General features: G+C 49.0%; 1 protein-coding gene across 1 annotated transcript in view; it reads right to left on the bottom strand.

The window, feature by feature from the left end:
- Positions 1-19,804, bottom strand: part of PHACTR1 (phosphatase and actin regulator 1) — a 573,363-nt gene that overhangs the window by 27,832 nt on the left and 525,727 nt on the right. The window contains exon 10 of the mRNA XM_039231842.1: positions 18,076-18,232. Coding sequence (XP_039087773.1) covers positions 18,076-18,232 — 157 coding nt within the window. The remainder of the gene's footprint in view (positions 1-18,075; positions 18,233-19,804) is intronic.

The raw sequence follows: 19,804 nt of genomic DNA, 5'->3' as shown, positions 1-19,804 counted from the left end.
CTCAGTGTGGCTGCAGCCAGTTTCCTCCCACGGCCTCCCACAAGCTCCTATTTCTAGAAAAAACAACAACTCGGGTTCAGCCGAGATCCCATGCTGTTTAGACACCTAGAGATGAATACACAAAACCCCCAAAGAGTCTCAGATGCCGGTGTGGAGGGGATTTTGGTCACATTATTTTGAGGAGTGTCCTATAGTCTTTCTCGAATAAAAGTCCCCCTCCCCTCCCTGAACCACCACTCCTCAGTTTAAAAAAAAAAATGTTTTTTTTAACGTTTATTTTTGAGAGAGGGTGAGAGAGCATGAGTTGGGGAGGGGCCGAGAGAGGGGGACAGATGATGTGAAGTGGGCTCTGCGTTGATAGCAGAGAGCCTGATGCAGGGCTCAAACCCACAAACCACGAGATTATGACCTGAGCTAAATAAAGTTGGATGCTTAATCCGCTGAGCCACCCAGGTGCCTCTTTCACTCCTTAACTTTAACTGTAAAACTGGCTCTTTTTTTAATGTGTATCTTGAGAGAGAGCGAGCTAACTTGGGGTAGAGGCAGAGAAAGAGGGAGAGACAGAATCCCAAGCAGGCTCCACGCTGTCAGTGCAGAACCCAGGGTGGGGCTCGACCTCACGAACTGTGAGTTCATGATCCGATCTGAAATCAAGGGTCAGGACACTCAACCAATGGAGCCACCCAAGCGTGTCTCGAATGTAGTTATTCTCATTAAACTGTAACTGCTTTCCTGTGGCATGGTGATCTTTCATAAAATGTATCTTTCTATACATGTGATGTAACAAAAAAGGCCAGACCCCTCACTCCTCCATCCCTGCCCCCACCCCCTGCCCCGTCCCATTTCTTCCTGCCAGAACGGTAGATTTTAGGAATGTCTGAACAGTCTGGATTTGTATTTTTTCGTTCTTTGGCAATCGTTTTGTTAATTCTAAAATTTTTTTAATGTTTTATTTATTTCTAGGAGAGAGAGAGAGAGAGACAGCGTGAGCAGGGGAGGGTCACTGAGAGAGGGAGTCACAGACTGAAACAGGCTCCAGGCTCTGAGCTGGCAGTCAGCACAGAGCCCGACGTGGGGCTCGAACCCATGAACCGCGAGCTCATGACCTAAGCGAAAGTCGGACGCTTAACCGACTAAGCCACCCAGGCGCCCCTCGTTTTGCTAATTCTAAAAGGATCAGGAAAGATGAATGGGATGGGTTGGTCTGTCCGGGAAAGGATCTATTTATACAGGAATAGAAAGAGGAGTAAGAATGGGAAAATGGAGCGATGCGGACACTTTGAATACGTATTACCTTGATTATACAGGAAACAAAGAGAAATGATCTCTCTCTGCTTTCTTGGCCTTATCTACCCAACGGTCTGGAAGATTCCTTGTGAGAAGAGATGGTCTGTCCTTAAATACATTCCCCAAAGGAAGCTTACATGAGCTTACAGCACGTAGCTAGCAAAGGACTGTTAGTTAGTTCCCAGGGTGGTGACTGGGAGTCCAAGTTCTTGTCCCTCCCTATGGTTTTCCGCTTTATGTCCTCATGTTCTGTTCACATGAGGTACACAGCACACATAGCACGCACAACCCCTCACTCCCTGTGCGTGAGCTTCGACGCGTGAGACCCGAGAGAAACCTCAGGCGATAATGGTACCAGCACACGGACAGGCAGCATCTCAGAGCTGCAGCGCCCCAGTACGAGCCCAGAGAAAACTGGGCGGAATCCACGAGCGGCCCTGGGCCGTGATGGCCATGTTCCTCCCAGGACCGCCAGCAAAAGCAACTCCCGAGGTGTCGAACACCCCCCTCCATCCTGAGGGAAATGGCTCACTGGAGAACATTCCCTCAGTCAGGAGCGGTTTCTACCTCCAGGAGAGTTTAACCAGAGGACACGGTGAGGCTGAGCCTGTCTGAGACCAGAATCCCACCCTTGGGGGATGCGCTGCCTCCTTCTTGGGCATTCACACGGGGGAAAGGGGTGGGAAACCGTCAACCACAGCAAAGCACGGGGCCCTTCTCAGCACCTCACTTCACGTGTATGAGTGGGGGAGGGGCAGAGAGAGAGCGAGAGCGAGAGCGAGAGCGAGAGCGAGAGAGAGAGAGAGAGAATCCCAAGGAGGCCCCACGCTGGCAGTGCAGAGCCTGATGCAGGGCTTGAAACCGCAAACTGTAAGATCATGACCTGATCGGTCAGATGCCCAACCGACTGAGCCACCCGGGCCCCCCAAGTCACCTCAGTTTTACACACATCCCACACGTCTGTGGTTCCGTGATCTGCTGGAATGGCCATCATAGCCTGTCTTCCCATCCGTGTGAGGCCGGATGTAGGTGTCCCCTGGATCTCCCGTCCTGAGGGTAGAGCTCAAGGAACCAGGTGTCAGTACTGGACATTTCCTCCCTGTGTCCCTCTTCCTGGCCCTTTCATACGCCTTCCTGGGGCCGGAACCCAGCTCCAACGGCAAAACCAAGAAGATGCTCATCGCTCCCGCTAGAACCCCTTTCCCAGCGGGGGCTGCCAGGCCTGGCGTGTGGCCTTCCTTCCTGAGGACAACACACATCTTCTGCTGCACAGATTCCCCTTCTCATCCGCCTGCACAGCCAGTTCCTCCCCCGCTGGCCAACTGCTCAGTCGTGCTGCCTCTGATGGTACCTGGCTGCCCTTGAAGCAGTTTTCCTAACTGCTCAGGTAATAAATCAAATTTAAGAGAAAGGACCACATCCCTCGTCTTACTTATAAAGCAATGTGGTGCTTCAGACTTGGGCTAAGTAAGCAGAAGCAAATGGAATGATTCTGATTAGAGACATGAGTGCAGAGAATGAAACCCTCTGTGGGTGAAGATAAAGGTTCTCCCTGTCATGGCGAGATTTTAAGCTTACTCACCTCCTAAACGTCAATACGGAGAGAGGCAAGGCCACCGTCTCTAAATGTCCTCAGTCTAGATCCTTAAACGCGTCATCTCTTTCTTCAAAGGGCCAGACGGTAAATACTTCAGGGCCGGTGGACCATGTGGTTTCTGTCACTCCCGCTCTACCGTGTCACTAGAATGTAGGGTTCCATCAACGTGGGATGTACCAGCAGGCTGGAGTTGGCCCTCGTGCTCTAGTCTGTGGCCCCTGCCACAGGGTGGCACCCGGTCCCAAAACCCGTGCCCAGTATAGTGGAGCCACAAGATGTGTCACAGCACGCTCAATGCGAACGGTTTTGGGTCCCCGATGCAAGCTGAAAGGGTGCTTGCTTAGTCACGGGCCGTGTGGTTCTTACCCTCGTGAGAAAGAGGTGATGTGCTGAGTCCTCCCACGTCAGCCCGAGCACAGTGCTCTCCTCTTCCTCGCCACCGTCGTCACAAATCAAGTATCTGGGAGATGTCACATCTCCCAGGCATTGCCTTCCATGCAGTGTTGTTTAGGCCAACTATCCCCATGCTGAGCTCCCGTCCTCCACCGTGGCTTCTGGACCCGTCCCTTTCTCACACGTTGGCCCACACGGGGGTTAGTCTCGGGGCCTCCACGGTCGGAGAGCGGTGGCGGTGAGCTCCTCCGCTATGGCCGCTGAAGTCACCCTTCCCTTAGCAGGAGTTTCTGCCCCACCCATTGATTGGCCCTTATGAGGATGATTTCCCCCTTCTCATGGGGTCCCTGACCTTAGGGCTCTGCTCTCAACTCAACAGGATGATTATGAAGGACATAAAGGAGATCAGAATTTCCTCCTGAATCCGGTTCACTGCCAAACAGGCCGTTTGAAACCTTATATGGAAATGATTCATGTGCAAGACGATGTTCCCTACAGGTGTATATTCTATTATGAATAAATTACGAAACAGAGACTATATAATACATGGTGTAAACTCTGACCATTTTTTGCTAATTTCTTAAGTAGGCTGAGCCTGAGATCACATACAGGCTTTCAAAAAAAACAAAACAAAACAAAACAACACAACTACCACTAAGCTTATTTCATCTTTGCCTGGATGAAGCCACATGGAATTACAGTTCCTTCGTGGAAAACACCCGATCCTCTCCTGGCTGCCCTGCTTGCTGGCAGTGGGGTGAGAAGCAGATCTCACGACTCTGCTGGTTAAGGACTGTGAAGAAAGAGGGCACCGTGACTGAGGACGGAGACAGGGTGGGGGCGCTCCAGGGACGTGCTGGACCCACACGGCAGGCTCCGGGCAGAAGCCGTCCACTAAGCTTCCGTGAGTACAAAGGCGGTGCCGGGTCACACAAGGAGGGTGTGCCCAGGGCCTCCCCTGCATGGACGTGGGCGGGCTTCTTGCGATGAGTGTGCAGATGGGAGATTTCTTGGTTCAGTCGGATTCAGGAGAGCCGCTCCTGGACAGTGTCATTGACCACACACGGGAAGAGGCCATCAACAACCTTAGCATCTTTCTATTTTTAACGTGTTATTTATTTATTTTGGGTGGGGGAAGTGAGGAAGAGTGGAGGAAGGGCAGAGAGAGGAGGAGGGAGAGAGAATTCCAAGCAGGCTCTGTGTTGTCAGCGCAGAGCCCAATGCAGAGCTCGATCTCACAAACTACGAGGTGATACCCTAGAGGAAACCAAGAGTTAGACGCTTAACCGACTGAGCCACCCAGGCGCTCCTACCTTAGCATCTCTTAAGAGCTTGGTAAGTTAGAGTATGAAGATGAACAACACAAGGAAAATCCTCTAAGCCAAAAGGAGGGTTGGATTTAAGGTAGCAAAAACTCTCTCCAACAGACGGATTACCTGTCAGCATGCACTATTTATCTGCCTGCCTACTTTTTTCCATAGGAACTAGTAAGGCTTCCTGTTTTGAAGAACTATTGTTTTAATGATGCAATGGGCAAAGAACATAAAATTTTCATGATCACACGCCCTAAAACAGAAGTGTATTCACTTACATTTCAAAGGAATTGCCTTCCAAATCACAGGGAAAAGCGATTTTCCAGGGCTGGTATCCTGAATGATTTTTCCTGTTCATATTCTGTTTAGTGAGCATCTATGCAGTTTTCGAGGCTATTGTAAAAATCTTTGCGTTGCAACCAAGAGTAAAATGAATGTAATGAAAATAAATAAAATGAATTACTCATAAGCATTTTTTATGCAATCCGAGGTATTTTGCCAGTAAGCAAAGATGTATGGGGTGAACGTGAAAACCACACTGTCCATTTATCAATTGTCATCCAATTCTGCAATTTAAGTATTCAGGACTCTGTGCAAGCTCTATGTGACAGAAAAACCACATACAATGCAATCTGAAGCCAATCTTGGTGGGCGAGGAACAAAGAGCGCTACATACCCTGGAAATTATTCTGGACACTGGAAATGCCAACTTCATCATTGAAACAAGGAACAAAGAAATCTTAAATGCATACAATGCGAGCTTCATGCACCTGGATGACAGTGAGGAGGCAAACTCCAAACTAAGGCACCAGGCAAACCATCTTCCAAAGTACCTGCTCGGTCTTCAAAATTATTAATGAGACTTTCTGAGCTGTGATTCAGTATGAATTATTGACTGGGACACATCTCTTGCTTGGGCCTTTGATTGAAATGTTCTATGAGCTAAACGGGGCGGGGACACAGTGTGGATGGAAGAACCCAGCTCAGTGAGAATTCAAGAACCCCTTTCTCACGGGCCTTGTGAGGACTGAAAATGTTCCTCAAACATTTCATTCAAAACCTCTATGTGCCCATCGCCCATTTGGACGGCCCATGTTGGGATGAGCACTGGGTGTCACATGGAAGAGGTGAATCCCTGGGTCTACTCCTGAAGCCAAGACTATACCGTATGCTAACTTGAATTAAAATAAATAATCATAACAAACAAACAAAAAACCCAAACCAAAAAATAAACCCACAGACCTTTATTTTAAGTCACCTGTTTTTCTTTCAGATGCAAATTGAGAAAAATAACTAAGAATAGGACTTGTTAAGCTCCTAATCAAATAACTGGGCTGTTTCTTCCAGTGAGAAGTGAATGTATTTCTCCCTTTTTTGAGGGATATTAGTTTTCTAAGTTTTTATTTAAAATGCTAACGTACAATGTAATAGTAGTTTCAGGTGTATTAATTTTTAGCACGGACCGGGGGGCCGGGGGGGGGGAGGGGCAGGGAAATTGGTTTCAAATCCTAGTGTAGCCAGGAAACTACCTGGTTAGCAGCTTAACCTCTTTTGGTCTCAGATTTTTTTTTTAAATCTATAAAATTACAGGTGTTATAGGCAGTGATGGGAGTGTCCAAGTGGGCCCTAAAGTGCTCTGATTCTATTATTTTTTTTTCAGGTCCAGAAGATGCAACTGGGAGGTAGGTATCCTTGAGATATAGGCACAAAGCCCACAGTGAAAGAAAAAAAAAAAAGAAAAAGAAAATCTGAACAAGCCATTCTGAAAGCACCAGACCAGGTTCTGAGGTAGGATTCCAAGCAACATTATCTTTCAACCAAAGATTGAAAAGATACTTTGAATGCTTCTCAAGACGATTGAACTCAAGTTTATTTATTGCTTCCCGGTAAGTTCACAAATGGCTTCAAGAACTCCTTTCCTGGATAACAGCATGATAGAAATGATACATCGTTATCTGTTTTCATTTATAAGTGGATCAAAAGATTGTGGTGAGGAAAAGAATATGTCGCAGGAAAAGTGGTCTGACGACCTGGGTGGAAGATGTTCCCGTTAATGTATTGGTTTCTGAGAAAATGACTCTGAGAGTCAAAGGTTTGGATTATTCACTGTTTAAATTATCCCCGCACACCCCCATTCACTTGGGAATAAAGGAAAAACATGGGAAGATAGTCTAAGAAATTACTGCCAATAAAACAACGTGTTCCAGAAAAATCTGCACTTTCCCCACTGAACTTGCCATTAGTATCTCTCCCCCAGAGTAAACCTGAAGACGATTATACCTTGGTTATACCTTTCCTAGCTCATCTTAATACTTTTAGAGTGATGATGACCCAGCTATATTTTTAATGGCAGCTGGTACAGTGCTGTGCACACAGTGGGTGCTTAACTAATGTTTTACTATAGAATCAATTTGTTTTTAATATATGTGCTGCTGAAGTGAGCACTAGAATCAATTTGTTGAAGCTGAGGGTCCATGGTCTCCCTTAGTAACTTGTGACCCTGGAAAGTTCACCTCACACCCACAGAAAACAAACTCATGAGCTCTACTGTTCCTTTTTGGGGTCTCCCATTTGTACTTCACCTAGGGTTGTTTTTTTTTTTTCTTTAGATGCGATGCAGTGTTTATTTTGGGTCTCTTTTTTCTCCAGTTGAGGTTATTTTGAATGCTATGAGCTGCTTTACTAAACAAGACCTCAGGAGCAATTCATTTACTGATGCCGATTGGGGGCACGTAGTGATAATGGCCCCAACACAGACCCTCACGCTCTTCATGTGGTCTGCTCTCCCCCAAGAGAAACCATGCTCTCTGCCTTCTACCTGCCAACTGGCTGCCTTCTTATACTTCGGCCAACAGTGAGTGGAAAGGTATTTATTTATGTTTTGTTTTGGACAGATGAAACCCGTGTATACTTAAAATGTATGACATAATGGTTTGATGCATGGATACCTTGTGAAATGACGATCTCCAATAAACAAATCCATCACCTCCCGTCATAAGGTACCATTTTTTAAATGTGTGGTTAGGAAATGTGAGATCTAATCTCTTGGGAAATTACAGTATACAATGTGTTACTATTTGTTTGAAATGTTTATTTTGACAGAGAGCACGGGTGTGCGCACACACGAGTGGGGGAGGGGCAGAGAGAGAGGGAGAGAGAATCCCAAGCAGGCTCCATGATGTCAGCATAAAGCAGATGCGGAGCTCGATCCCAGACACCATGAGATCCTGACCTGAGCCAAAATCAAGAGTTGGAGGCTGAAGTGAATAAGCCACCCAGGTGCCCCCCAGTGCGTTACTATTAACTGTAGTTCACTATGTATTCCAGAACTTATTCATCTTATAACTGAAAGTCTGTACCATTCGAGCAGACACTTACCTTTACCCCCCAACCACCCACCTCTGGGAATGACCATTCCACTCTATCAACTCTGTGTTTGATCTTTTTTGAATTTTTAAGATTCTCCATACAAGTGAGTTCGTGCAGTATTTGTCTTTCCATGTCTGGCTTGTTTCACTTAACATAACGTCTTCTGGGTTCATCCATCCATGCTGTTGCAAATGGCAGAATTTCCTTCTTTTTTTAAAGACCGGGTAATAGTATTCCACTGGATGTATACACCACAATTCCTGAAAAGGCTTTTAATCAAGTCTGTTTTAGATATGATGGTCCCTTTTATAGGACTGGAGCCATGACCCGAACCATCAAGTAAAGAAGACCTATGATAAACACGGGCTCAGGGGAGTCATAGTTCGGACAACACTTTGCGCTCATCGAATCCTTCAAATGCTCCTTCACCTTCTCTAGCCTCTCCTACGGTTGGGCTGGAGTCACAAGCCTTGTTCTCATTAGCGGGTTATAAGCAGAAGCAATGTGGATTATCTCCTCTCTCCCCTCCTCCCTGGCTATGGAGATGTTGGAGAAGCGTGCGATGTCTACATGTTGGAGAGGCCATCAGAGCCACATTACGCTGTACTCAGTGAAAAGCAAACCTTTACTGCCTTAGGCCACTGGGATTTAGGATTTGCCTGTGAGGGCAAATAGCATTACTTACTCTGAGTCGTAAGAGTCTAGCATAATAGAACCCTTAAATTCACAGTGGGAGGGAAGGACCCAGTGCTCACTATCTAGTACAATGGAAAGAATTACTCACTTAGAGCTCTTGATAACCTTGGGTGGGAGGTCTATTTTACAGATGTGGAAACCGAGGCTGGACAGGACCCCAGCCCGTACACATGGAGGATGGCGCTTTCAGTCTAAGGTCCAGTTTCATAGGCTTGGATTGCTCTTTCTCCTTAGACCAGTGCTTCCCGAACACCAGTGTGCGTCAGAATCACGTTTGTTACAAGGCAGATTTCTAGGTCCCATCCTCAGAATTTCTGATTCAGAGTCTGGGTGGGGCTTGAAAGTATGCATTTCAAGGTGATGCTAATGCCACCAACCTACAGACACTCCGTGGGCACCACCACACTGGATCCCCTTGCTCCCCACATTCTATCAGACTGGAATAGCTCTAGACCCAACCTCGGCTTTGCCTACCTGTGGACAATGTTCCTGAAATGCAGTAAAAAGCCCAGTTAAGTCCAACATGGAAGAAAATCTCCCATCCCCTCTTCCTTCCATAGCTTCTCTCTCCCTTGAGGGCGTCTGCACACACAAGATGGAGACCCCCGCCCCCATTCTAGAATTCCACCACCATCCCACACAAGCCCTGCCCAACCACGGGTGCCTGGGATGGAAATTCTGGTCAACATAAAAGCCCAATCAGACTAAACATTTCTCCCAGCATGTCCGCCTCTAATAGGAAAGTCTGGGATTTGAAAGATGTCTTCCTCTTGCCTGCTTATCATCTCTACGATTGTTAGCTCCATTTCCTCTCCTACAAGAAGCACCCCAACAACAGCCACCTTGCAGGGTTGGGGTGAAGATTCTCAGCCCAAGTGCCAACGAGAAAGCTTGTTATCAACAGAAAGGCCGCCGGAGCCTTACATAATGTTATGTCAGGGGCCATCGCCCCGAGTGGTCGCCTCTGAGTGTAGACAGGCTGGTTCTTCTCTCACCGACCCAAATATTCCAAGAAACACAGCCTTTCTTTTTGCCATCTGCTAAATTAAACAAGCATGATCGTTGCAGATTGCCTCAGTACCAATCAGGACACAAATCACACAGAACTCAAAGGGCTTGTAACAATGTACAATGTGGCCATACAGCAGCCACATTCTCCGCTTCCTCTGTAGCAGACTGTACCCTCCCCACCCCAGCACCCCAGATCTGAAATGCTGCTGGAATGAATAATCAGATGTTCAAAAAAGCAATGAAGTAGAAGACAAATAAGACCCCCTAACCCCCAGAGATGGCCACGGTTTTTCTTTTTTTTCTTTTTTTAAACCTTGGCACGTCTTAAACACAGACGGATTCTGTTTTTGCTGAGTAGAAAGCAGCTCTTCTGCCCTACCCACCCCCACCCCTTACTGTATCACTGAAAAATGCACAGACAGCTGGGGCAGCTGTGGGTCACAAGACCAGAGCCCTGGAAGTGCCTGACAAGATGTGGCTTTTTGCTCCTTGACATCCCGTAAGGCTCACAAACGGCAGCCCTCTCCCCACGAACACACACGCGTGCGCACACACACACTGTTAGGGCTCAGAAAGCCCGTCTTGGTAGCAAGATGTCAAGAACTCTGTCTTCACTGTGTTTCTTAACAGCTGGAGGTGGGGCTGGGAGAGCAAGTGGCTCCTGGGTCTCTAACAGGCTCTGGGTGGCCGTGGGTCCGGGATGGGCGTGGCTGGTGCCTCAAGGCCACACCTCCACACCTGTGCTCCTGAAGTTTTATTCTGCCTCCTCCCAGACGCCTCATTCAAATGTCACCGGGAAAGCTTCTGCAGCTTTCATTGAACAGCACAAAGCACAGCTTATCGGGCTGCCCCTTTCTATCAGACAGATGGCACCGTAGTCTCACTCAACTCAGCACCTTTCACAAGAATCCAGCGCTTCTGAAGGGCTTTTAAAAAGGATTTTCTATTTTGTGCAGCGAGGTAATGGGAGACGTCAAGCATGGGGGTGACTGGAAGGGTCCACACGTTGGCCATGCAAATGCTGAAGAGCCACGTGCATGCGCTCAGTGGCAGTGTGGGGACTCAGGCCTCATTTCAGTTTGGTTCAGGGGTGGTCTCAGAATCCGCAGAGGAAGCCCACCAGCCTGAGCCAGACCCAGCCGGGCTTGGTGGATGGGAAGCAGAGCGGACACAAGCGCCTACCTTACCTTCCTCCCTGGACCCCCCGGGGCTGGGCTCTGTGCCACGGCCACGGCCACCACGGTCAAGACGCTGGGAATGACCATGATGGAGCCGGCTGGCCTGCAAGGCAGGGTCTACAAGGGCACGCCTTCCAAAGGGCACCAGGTCTATTTTCCTCTCTCTTTATTGGAGTGGGGGCTCGTGGTGATTTGTGTCCAGGGTGCACTAAGGCAGTCCAAGTTGAACTGAACTTCTAGAGCCTTTGAGTGTCATCCATAGCTGTAGGACGTGCTTATGCAGCAGCAGAAATTACCCAGCCTGCGGAGATGCCAGCTCACATTTCGCATTGGTCCTTAGATTCTGGAGGGGGCGGGGGGAGTACTGTCTGCCACCTCAGAACGAGGGTCGGTGTGGCTGACTCACGGCAGCATTTTCCCAAACTGTAAAGGCTGCGCGAGTCACAGTTACAAGTCAGGATTACTATCTTTTATTGCTTGTGCCATGAGCATAAAAAATGAATTTCAATTTTCTCCCTTGAACGCTGCATTACGATTTAACGCAGGAGCTAATCCTCTGTACGTGTTACTTTATACTCTGTGTATAGTGACTTTAGTTGTGCGCTACCCGGCAGCATAAAATATGGATTTAGCATACTCTTTCTACCATGTTATTACATTCTAAATAAGAGAGAATAATGTAGTAAGTTCCAGGGGGATGGATTGTCAGGACTAACATTTTCCCACTGGCCCCATCTCGTTCGCCGCCCTCTGCCACCATAAAGATAGCGCTTGCAAAGTGACGGGAACCGTATGCAGCGAGGCGGAGAGGAGGAGAATTGTCATACTTCTCGAAGGAGGGTCCTACCTCTAATCTGGACATGGTGCTTAACGCTGGTTTGTTTTTTGTTTTTGTTTTTTGTTTTTGTTTTTGTTTTTGTTTTGCCTTAGGTGTACATTCAAATGATCCACCAGCAGCAGGTGCTTTAACCGGAAATCCTTCTGATTCCCAGACTCATGCAACATTGAGGAAAAAATCCAAATTAATGCACTCTTCAGTAGTTATTGGACTAAATTCCCAAGACAGAGAATGCTAGATCACAAGCTCTCTCTGGGAAGGTGATGGACTGCTTTAATGACCATTCCACATAAATACCCACATTCAAACGAATTTGGATCCCACAAGATGTTAATTCCAAACTGCTACAGACACACACATATAACACTCTCACACTTATGCATACGACGCACAGAATACTCCCATCTCAAAATCTCAGCAAAATGTGCAGCGTACTCCCCCCACAGAAAGTAGGATTATGTTGCACAGATGAAAAACTAGGCTGAACTGCGGTCCCTGGGTTGGATTTGGCCCATACATGTATTCTCCTTGCTGGTACCATGTTTTAAAAATTTGAAATTGTCATTTAAACAAATCCAGATTTTTTTCAGAGGATCTGACACACTAGTCCTTCATCTCTGCTAAGCAACAGGGGCTAAAGTGCCACTGCCTTAATTTATTTAAAAAAAATTTAATGTTTATTTATTTTTGAGAAACGGGGGTGGGGGGAGGGGCAGAGAGAGGAGACACAGAATCTGAAGCAGATTCAAGGCTCTGAGCTGTCAGCACAGAGCCCAATGCAGGGCTCAAATTCACTAACCACAAGATCATGACCTGAGCCCAAGTCAGATGTTTAACCGACTGAGCCACCCAGGTGCCCACGCCAGTGCCTTGAAATCAGGGGTGGACATTCCATCTTGCCTCTGTGCCCCCAATTCTCTGTTAACAGTCTTAGAACTGCCTGCTTCACTGTCCGCCTGGCCCCCACATGCATTTGAGGTTGGGGCCCCTTTCCTAGCTAAGCCCACTTTACACCTCCCCAAATGTTATGGGTTGAAATCGGGTCTCCCTCAAACTTGTTTGTTGAAGTCATAACCCCAGGACCTCAGAATAAGGCCTTATTTAGAGACGGGGTTTTCGTAGAGATAACCAAGTTAAAACAAGGCCATTATGGTTGAGCCCCAAACACTATGACTGCTCTCCTTATAAAAAAGGGAAATGTTGACACAGAGCCGCACGCACAGGGAGATGCGGAGATGAAGACACACATCAATGAGGGTGACACATCTACAAGCCAAGGAAGGCATGGCAAACCACCAGAAGCCAACGGAAGGACACAGCACAGATGCTCGTTCGCAGCCCTCAGAAGGACGCAAGGCTGCCCACACCTTGGTCTTGACTTCTACCTGCCAGAACTGTGAGACAATAAAGTTCTGTCCTTCAAGTCAGTCAGTCTCTGGCATGTTGTTACAGCAGCCTGAGGAAGCGAATACTTTGAGAAGCTTAAGTTAAGTTTCTTCCTTTGATCCTTGGGTAGAATTATAGGGGAATAGCCTGAATCTCTGGACACGTCTGGTCCAGAAGAAGGACATCTTGAGGAAAAACATCCTTTCCCGAACCAAGCAAGGCTTTCAACAGCTTCCCCATGGAGTTTTCAATGACAAATGGGGGCTGTACCTGCACCAGCTCAGGCAGGTGCTGGAAGATTCTGGTCAACTGTGGCTACAAAAAAAAAGGTGAAGGTACTTCATCCGAGTGGGAGGCTGAGATTTCATGGGAGAAGAGGTATTTTTGGGGGACAAGCGTGTGAGGGAAGCAGGCTGCCTCTATCCTCATTTATCCCTGAGTGTGCTTTAGATTACACGCTCCCACATACACTGCAAGGCGCCTTCCGTTTTATTTTTCTTCCAGGCTTCTCCTCCTTCTGTCGGATCTAAACATTCCATAGGGGACTCAAGCAGACGGAGGAGAGGGTCTCGGTGGGAAAGGGCCAAGCCAGCCAGGCCTGGGAAGCTGGCAGCTTCCTTGGAGAAGATCTAAGTGCACTGGCTGCTGAGTGACCATGAATGAGCCATGTTCCAGAATCTTCATTCCTTCCTTTGAAAACAAGCAGCCCTGGTGACTTACAGAATGATTTGCTTTCTAAAGGAGAGTTGAGAGGCAACAACATGATGTTTTCAGGCATCAGGCTTCTATTCAGTCTCTGAAAGGGCCCTTCCCAGGGGCTCTGCGCTCTACAGGGGAGTCTCACTTCCTGGACCAGTCGACGCCCCTGGCTGGAAAGCAGAGAAGGGCCAGAGGGCGTGTTTCGGGACGACCAAGAAGCCACCCGAGCTTCGGACACAGAGAACCATGGTCCCTGTCTGGTTTCTGATGTGGTCTTTGCAGGTGGGTGGTAAACTGGATCTCAAGCAAATAAAATGGAATCATGTGGATTGAACATTTCTCTCCGGAGAATAACCAGCTTGGTAAAGGAAAAGAACCAGACCTGAGCTAACAGCTAAGATCACACACTTAGGCTGACCACCTCCTAGGGTCTAGCCTGGAGGGCTCCCCAGAAGTGACCCAGACAGAGAGCAGTGTGGTCTTCCATTTGGGTGGGTCTCCGATGGGTTGACAGACTCCAGTGGGCTGAGTTTCCATGGGCCAGAGGTCACGGGAGATGCAAAGCCTTCCTCACGTAGCCCTGAGAAGGGCCCTTAGACCTGTGGACTCTATGCTTTTTGCAAACTCTATCAATAGGGGTGCCTGGGGAGCTCTATCGGTTAAGCATCTGACTCTTGATTTCAACTCACATCACGATCTCAGTTTTGTGAGTACGAGCTACATGTCGGGCTCTCCCTGGAGCCTGCTTGGGATTCCCCCTCCCTCCCTCCGTCTCTCCCTCCCACCTCCCCTGCTCATGTTTTCTGTCTCTCTCAAAATAAATAAACGTAAACAATTATAAAAGACATAAAAGAAAATTCCATCAGTAAAATCTAGGCATGCGCCTTCACATGTGCCATTTCTTTTAGCTACATACGTACTGCACTCATATACCATGCACATACATACACACAGGCAATCAACTTAAAAAGAATGAAACAAATACATTTAAGTAGAAGCTCTGCTACCTGTATACCCCGACACCCCAGTGGATGAGCTAGCTCACCCCTTGGTTCTCTGCGCCCATCCTGAATCTGTATACAGAAGGCGCAGAGCAAATGTGCACCCAGGGGACCATGCTCATGTCTCAAGGGCAGCCCACATTTCTCAAAGGGCAACTGACTCAAATCACTATTGATGGTCAAAACGTCCAGATGACTCACTGATAGAGGTTTTGGACAGTGTGCCCCATGGCATCCATGAGAATGTATTTTTGGAAGGACAACAATTTTGCATTCTTATGTAGAAACTCTGCCTTAATGCTTGACATCTTTGACGTGGCGTTTCCGCTTCCCACCCCCGAGCCGAGAGGCTTCTTGGAATGCTGCACTGTTTGTTTCTTTATGCTATTAACACTGCCAGGCTAAAATTATGTTTTGTATCTTCCTTGTCACTCGCGCACCGCAGACTTGGCCACCTGCTTTGCAAAGTGCATAAGATTTCCACCTGATGGCACTACCTCCAACAGCCCAGGAATGCCACAGCCCGACGCAGATTCCTAACGTTCTTTTAGCTACTTTTTCGATAATTAAGCTCATCTATGGCGGAAGGTGATCAGAGGACCTAATGTGATCCCCTTGGGTTAGGAAGGGAGGGCCCAGGGAAGGCAGATGCCTGCTCAGGAAGCTACAGGAACCAGAGCTAGCTGCCTGCAACTACCTCTCTCTACTACCATCACCTTCTGGTTCTCAGAAACTGCCCTCCATTTGGCCCCGGCTTCAGGATGAATGCAGCACGGAGCTGGGTTCTCATTCTAACCCTTGGGTGTAATCAGTGGCTACACTATGTTGAAGATGACCTTGAGGTGCACACTGGCCTGGCCGCCGGATTTGCTGGACTCTGTACTAACTGTCAGCCCACTAAACACTTCTGACCATCCTCTGTCTTTAGCTCCACTTTCTACAGCCTGGCTACAGAGACCCAGGGTCTTACCGCAAGGACATTAACTCCTTAGCTGGAAGAGTGAGCCAAGAAGAGGTGAACTTGGAGGAAGGATGCAGGCCAGCTCAACACCTTGAAGGTGCCCAACACTGCCCTCCCTACCCCCCCCTTTCTCCCCCTAGGCCACCATCAAGGTGAAAAAAGCTTGCGAACGGTAACCTTCAGTGGATTTTAGGAATTCCAAGCAGTAGCTAAGTGCCGTTAGAAGAGGAAGGGTTGGGAAGCATTGATGTTCAAGGATAAGGCTTCATATGCAGAGGACTTTTTCTGGCATGTGCATGGTCTCGGTCTCTTCCCATCTGCCGGCCCATCATGGCGGCCGTACAGGAACTCAGGCTCAGGCATGAGAAGCTGAGGGTTACCTCCCTTTTCGGGAGTACGTTCTGGGACAATGTCCCGTTTTACTTTGTTGCTTACCTCCAGGTGGAACAGCTCTACAGCGGGTAAGCAGAGAGGCCAGCCGCACACCTGCTTTCTACACCGCCCCCCGATCTATCATCCCCCAGGGAAGATGCCGCCTCCCAGGCAGCCAGATGTGCTGGCTTCTCCATCACATCACGTCCCCCAGAGAATCCCCCCATTTTCCCCCTCACATGCCTGGGCTCATCTTGTTCGGCAGTGAAGCCGGACAAGCAGGAAGTAAGGAGAAAGATTATAACAGAGGCTGCTGATCTTCGGCATGAGGGAGATGCCCTTGGAGAAAAGCGACTGCTCCTTCTATTTTCTCCTAGTTCCCCAAAGGACGGCTCTATACGGAACAAGCTGGTTCAGGACGCAGCCCACACCTATGGTCGCCCATCCCACCCCCAGAAAGAGGATCTGGTCACACCCTTGGAGGACGATGGTCTCCAGGAGGGATGATTGAGGAATGAGGTTCTGAGTAGTTGCTGCAGGAGGAGAATGAGCCCAAGGGGTGAGAGTTGCATGGACAGAGATTTCTGTCCCACGACAGGAACAATGTTTAACAAGCCAACAATGGGACAGACTCCCTAGGGCGCCACAATAAGCTGTCACCATAGTATTCAGAGCGCTGGATCGCAAAACTCCAAACATGTTACCACATTCGATGAGCGTGCGCATGCATGTGTGCGTGGCACGGTTACAGATTTGCATCCTAGGACTTTAAAGACGGCAGAACGGAAGGCCAACGCGTCCACCAGTGGTGAACAATTTACACGGTCCTGCCCCACTGAAACAGCATCCTCCAGAATGAACCCACGCTGACCACGCGAAAGTAAAGCTGCCCCTTAAGTAAAGGACCAAATCCGTTGGGAGGCGAGAGCACCAGCAGCCCACTGGGTGACGTCTATGCCTCAGGAAGCTCTTTACACACCACCTTCCTCACGTGTGCTTGAGAAGACAATGAAAGCTCCCTGGTGGGCTTGATGGCAGGAGAAAACGAAATAACAGAAAACAGTGTTTACTGTGGGCCAGGGATGGGTCTGAAGGCTTTACTTATGCTTCTGAATTCGTACAGCTCCCATTTTACAAATGCGGAAACACAGGCAGAGAGAAAAACTGACTTCCTCAAGGCTACTGTGCTAAGAAGAGACAGAGCACAGCTCACACGCTGGGCACAGTGCCTGGTTCAAAGGGGCTCAGCGTGAAGGCACTTAGAACAGAAAGGCGGTGTAATACACCTGGTCGAGAGGGGGCGCTCTGGAGCCATCCTGCGCCGCAATGTGCAGGTACCTCTTCCACCTCTGGTGTTCTCCTCTGCAAAATGGGCACCCGGATGTCCATTTCATAGGGAGCCTCAAAGATTAAATGATTTAATACATGAAAACCGTGTAGAAGAAATACCAGGCAATCATATGCGCTCTGCAAATGTTATCTGATACCACATCAATGTGCCCTAGATTATAGACACACACGCACGGGTGTTTAATACGTTAACAGAACACACTTGCTACGCCTGTGCCTGTAATAGCCGTACATATGCGTAACCGCTCAGGTTAGCAATGAGGCACGATTCACCTCGGGTCCCCACTATTTGCACAGTAGGGCAGAAGATGTATTTAACCGACTGCTTTGGGCCTCGCCAAACCACAGGTATCAGGTCGTCCCACCTACTGGATGCTGGTGGTTATTCTCCCTGGGGAGCTGCCGCTTCAGCTTCTCCCTGAACCTTCGTTCAAGTAACATTCCTGAGATCTGATGGAGTCTTGGAGAGAAAGGGACTATAAAAGCAATCCTGGCCAAGAAGTGGAAAGCGTTGCATGGCTCTTCCCCGCAGGGAGCTATTCAAGAGACCCCGGGACTGATCTGGGAACGGAGACGGGATTCTACTCAAGTCCGCACAGCGGACAGACCGTCGGGCTGACCTACCTGGTGAGCTTGCTGCCGATCTGCTGCCTCAGCTCCAGCCTCTCTTCATCCGTCTGCCTGGGAAGGATGTTCTTTTCTTCCAGCTCCCGCTTGGAGGGCCTATTGCTGAGTTTGATGGCTAAGGAGTCCTTCCTGCACACCTTCATGGCCAGGGAGGCTGCGGGAGGGAGAAAGGACTCGTTAATGCTGATGCAAAGCTGCCTGTGCTCCTCGGCAAGGCTGTGCCACAAGGTTAAAGGCAGGAAGGCAGACACAGCGGGTTTAATAGCTGGGAGTGGTAAGGCCTCATTCAAAGCACTCAGAGTTTCTGGGAGCAACGGGTTCTATAAACCTCGCGCTATCTTGTGCATGAGGAGCACACGGGGAGCCCGGGATTGGGTCCCAGCTCCCTAGGAACCCCCCACAGGCAGGCAGCATCACAGAGGAGGGCTGGCCGGGACCTGGGGGTGCAACAGAACGTGGGACAGAGAGTGGTCAGAGGTCCCGAAGAGCTGCGGGTTTGGCTTCCAAGGTAAGAAGCGGTTGGTTGGCGTCCGCAGGGCAGAGGCCACTAGGAACCGGCAGCTGCAGGCAGCCCGCCGCAGGGGAGAAGGCTTCGCGATGACGGAGAAGCCGGGGCATCGCAGGAGAGAGCTGGCGGGGAGCCAGGGGCGTGTGAAGGAAAGTAGAGCTGGGCAAAGTGGGGGGAGTTTGGGGCGAGAATGGAAGCAAGATCGTTCAAACAGGGAACATTCTGGGATTGAGTGGGGGGGGGAAGGCTTCCTTACGTCTGGAATACATCTAGGGTTCTCAACCAAGGGCGATGTTGCACCCCCTTTCCCCTCCCCCCATCAAGGACACACTTGGCAAAGCCTAGAGATATTCTGCAGTTGTCAAAACTGGGGTCTGGCAGGGAAGGGGGGAGCATGCTCCTGGCATGTGGTGGGCAGAGGCTGGGGGTGCAGCCGAACATCCTCTAAGCCCCGCAACGAAGAATGATCTGGTCTGAATGTCAGTGGTGCCGAGGCCGAGACACCCTGGTATGAATCATTCAATTCTCCAGGCAGGAAACGGTGAGCAGAGGCGGGGCACCGCCCCCACTCATGGGTCACTTGGGCCCCTCTGCGGTTCTCTCTCCTCCACATTATTTTGCCCACCTTGCTTGCTCACCAGCAAGAGAAGACAACTAGTTTGTCTGAAGCCTGGTGCGTGTAAAGCAACAGGGAGAGGCTGGGAAGCAGCACGTTGGGGCGGGGGGGGGGCTCCTTTGGATTTTATTTAATAGTGCTGGTCTTTCTTCCTCGATTGCTCTTTAAAAATTTTTTTTTAATGTTTATTCATTTTTGAGAGACAAAGAGAGACCGAGTATGAGCAGGGGAGGCACAGAGAGGGAGACACAGAATCCAAAGCAGGCTCCAGGCTCTGAGCTGTCAGCACAGAGCCCAACGCGGGGCTTGAACTCATCACGAGTGTGAGATCATGACCTGAGCTGAAGTCAGATGCTCAAACAACTGAGACACCCAGGTGCCCTGGTCTTTGTTTTTTTGTTTTTGTTTTTTTTAATTTTTTAAAAATGTTTATTTATTTTTGAGAGAGCAAGAGCGGGGAAGGGGCAGAAAGAGGGACAGAGGATCCAAAGCGGGTTGTACGCTATCAGCACAGAGCCCGACATGGGGCTTGACCCCACGAACCGTGAGATCACGACCTGAGCCAAAGTCAGATGCTCAACTGACTGAGCCACACTGGACTT

Source organism: Hyaena hyaena, unplaced genomic scaffold (genome assembly GCF_003009895.1).
Source record: "Hyaena hyaena isolate Hyena2069 unplaced genomic scaffold, ASM300989v1 scaffold_60, whole genome shotgun sequence".
NCBI lineage: Eukaryota > Metazoa > Chordata > Mammalia > Carnivora > Hyaenidae > Hyaena > Hyaena hyaena.
Note: the sequence above shows the minus strand (reverse complement) of the source record. Positions and strands in the feature narration are given on the sequence as shown.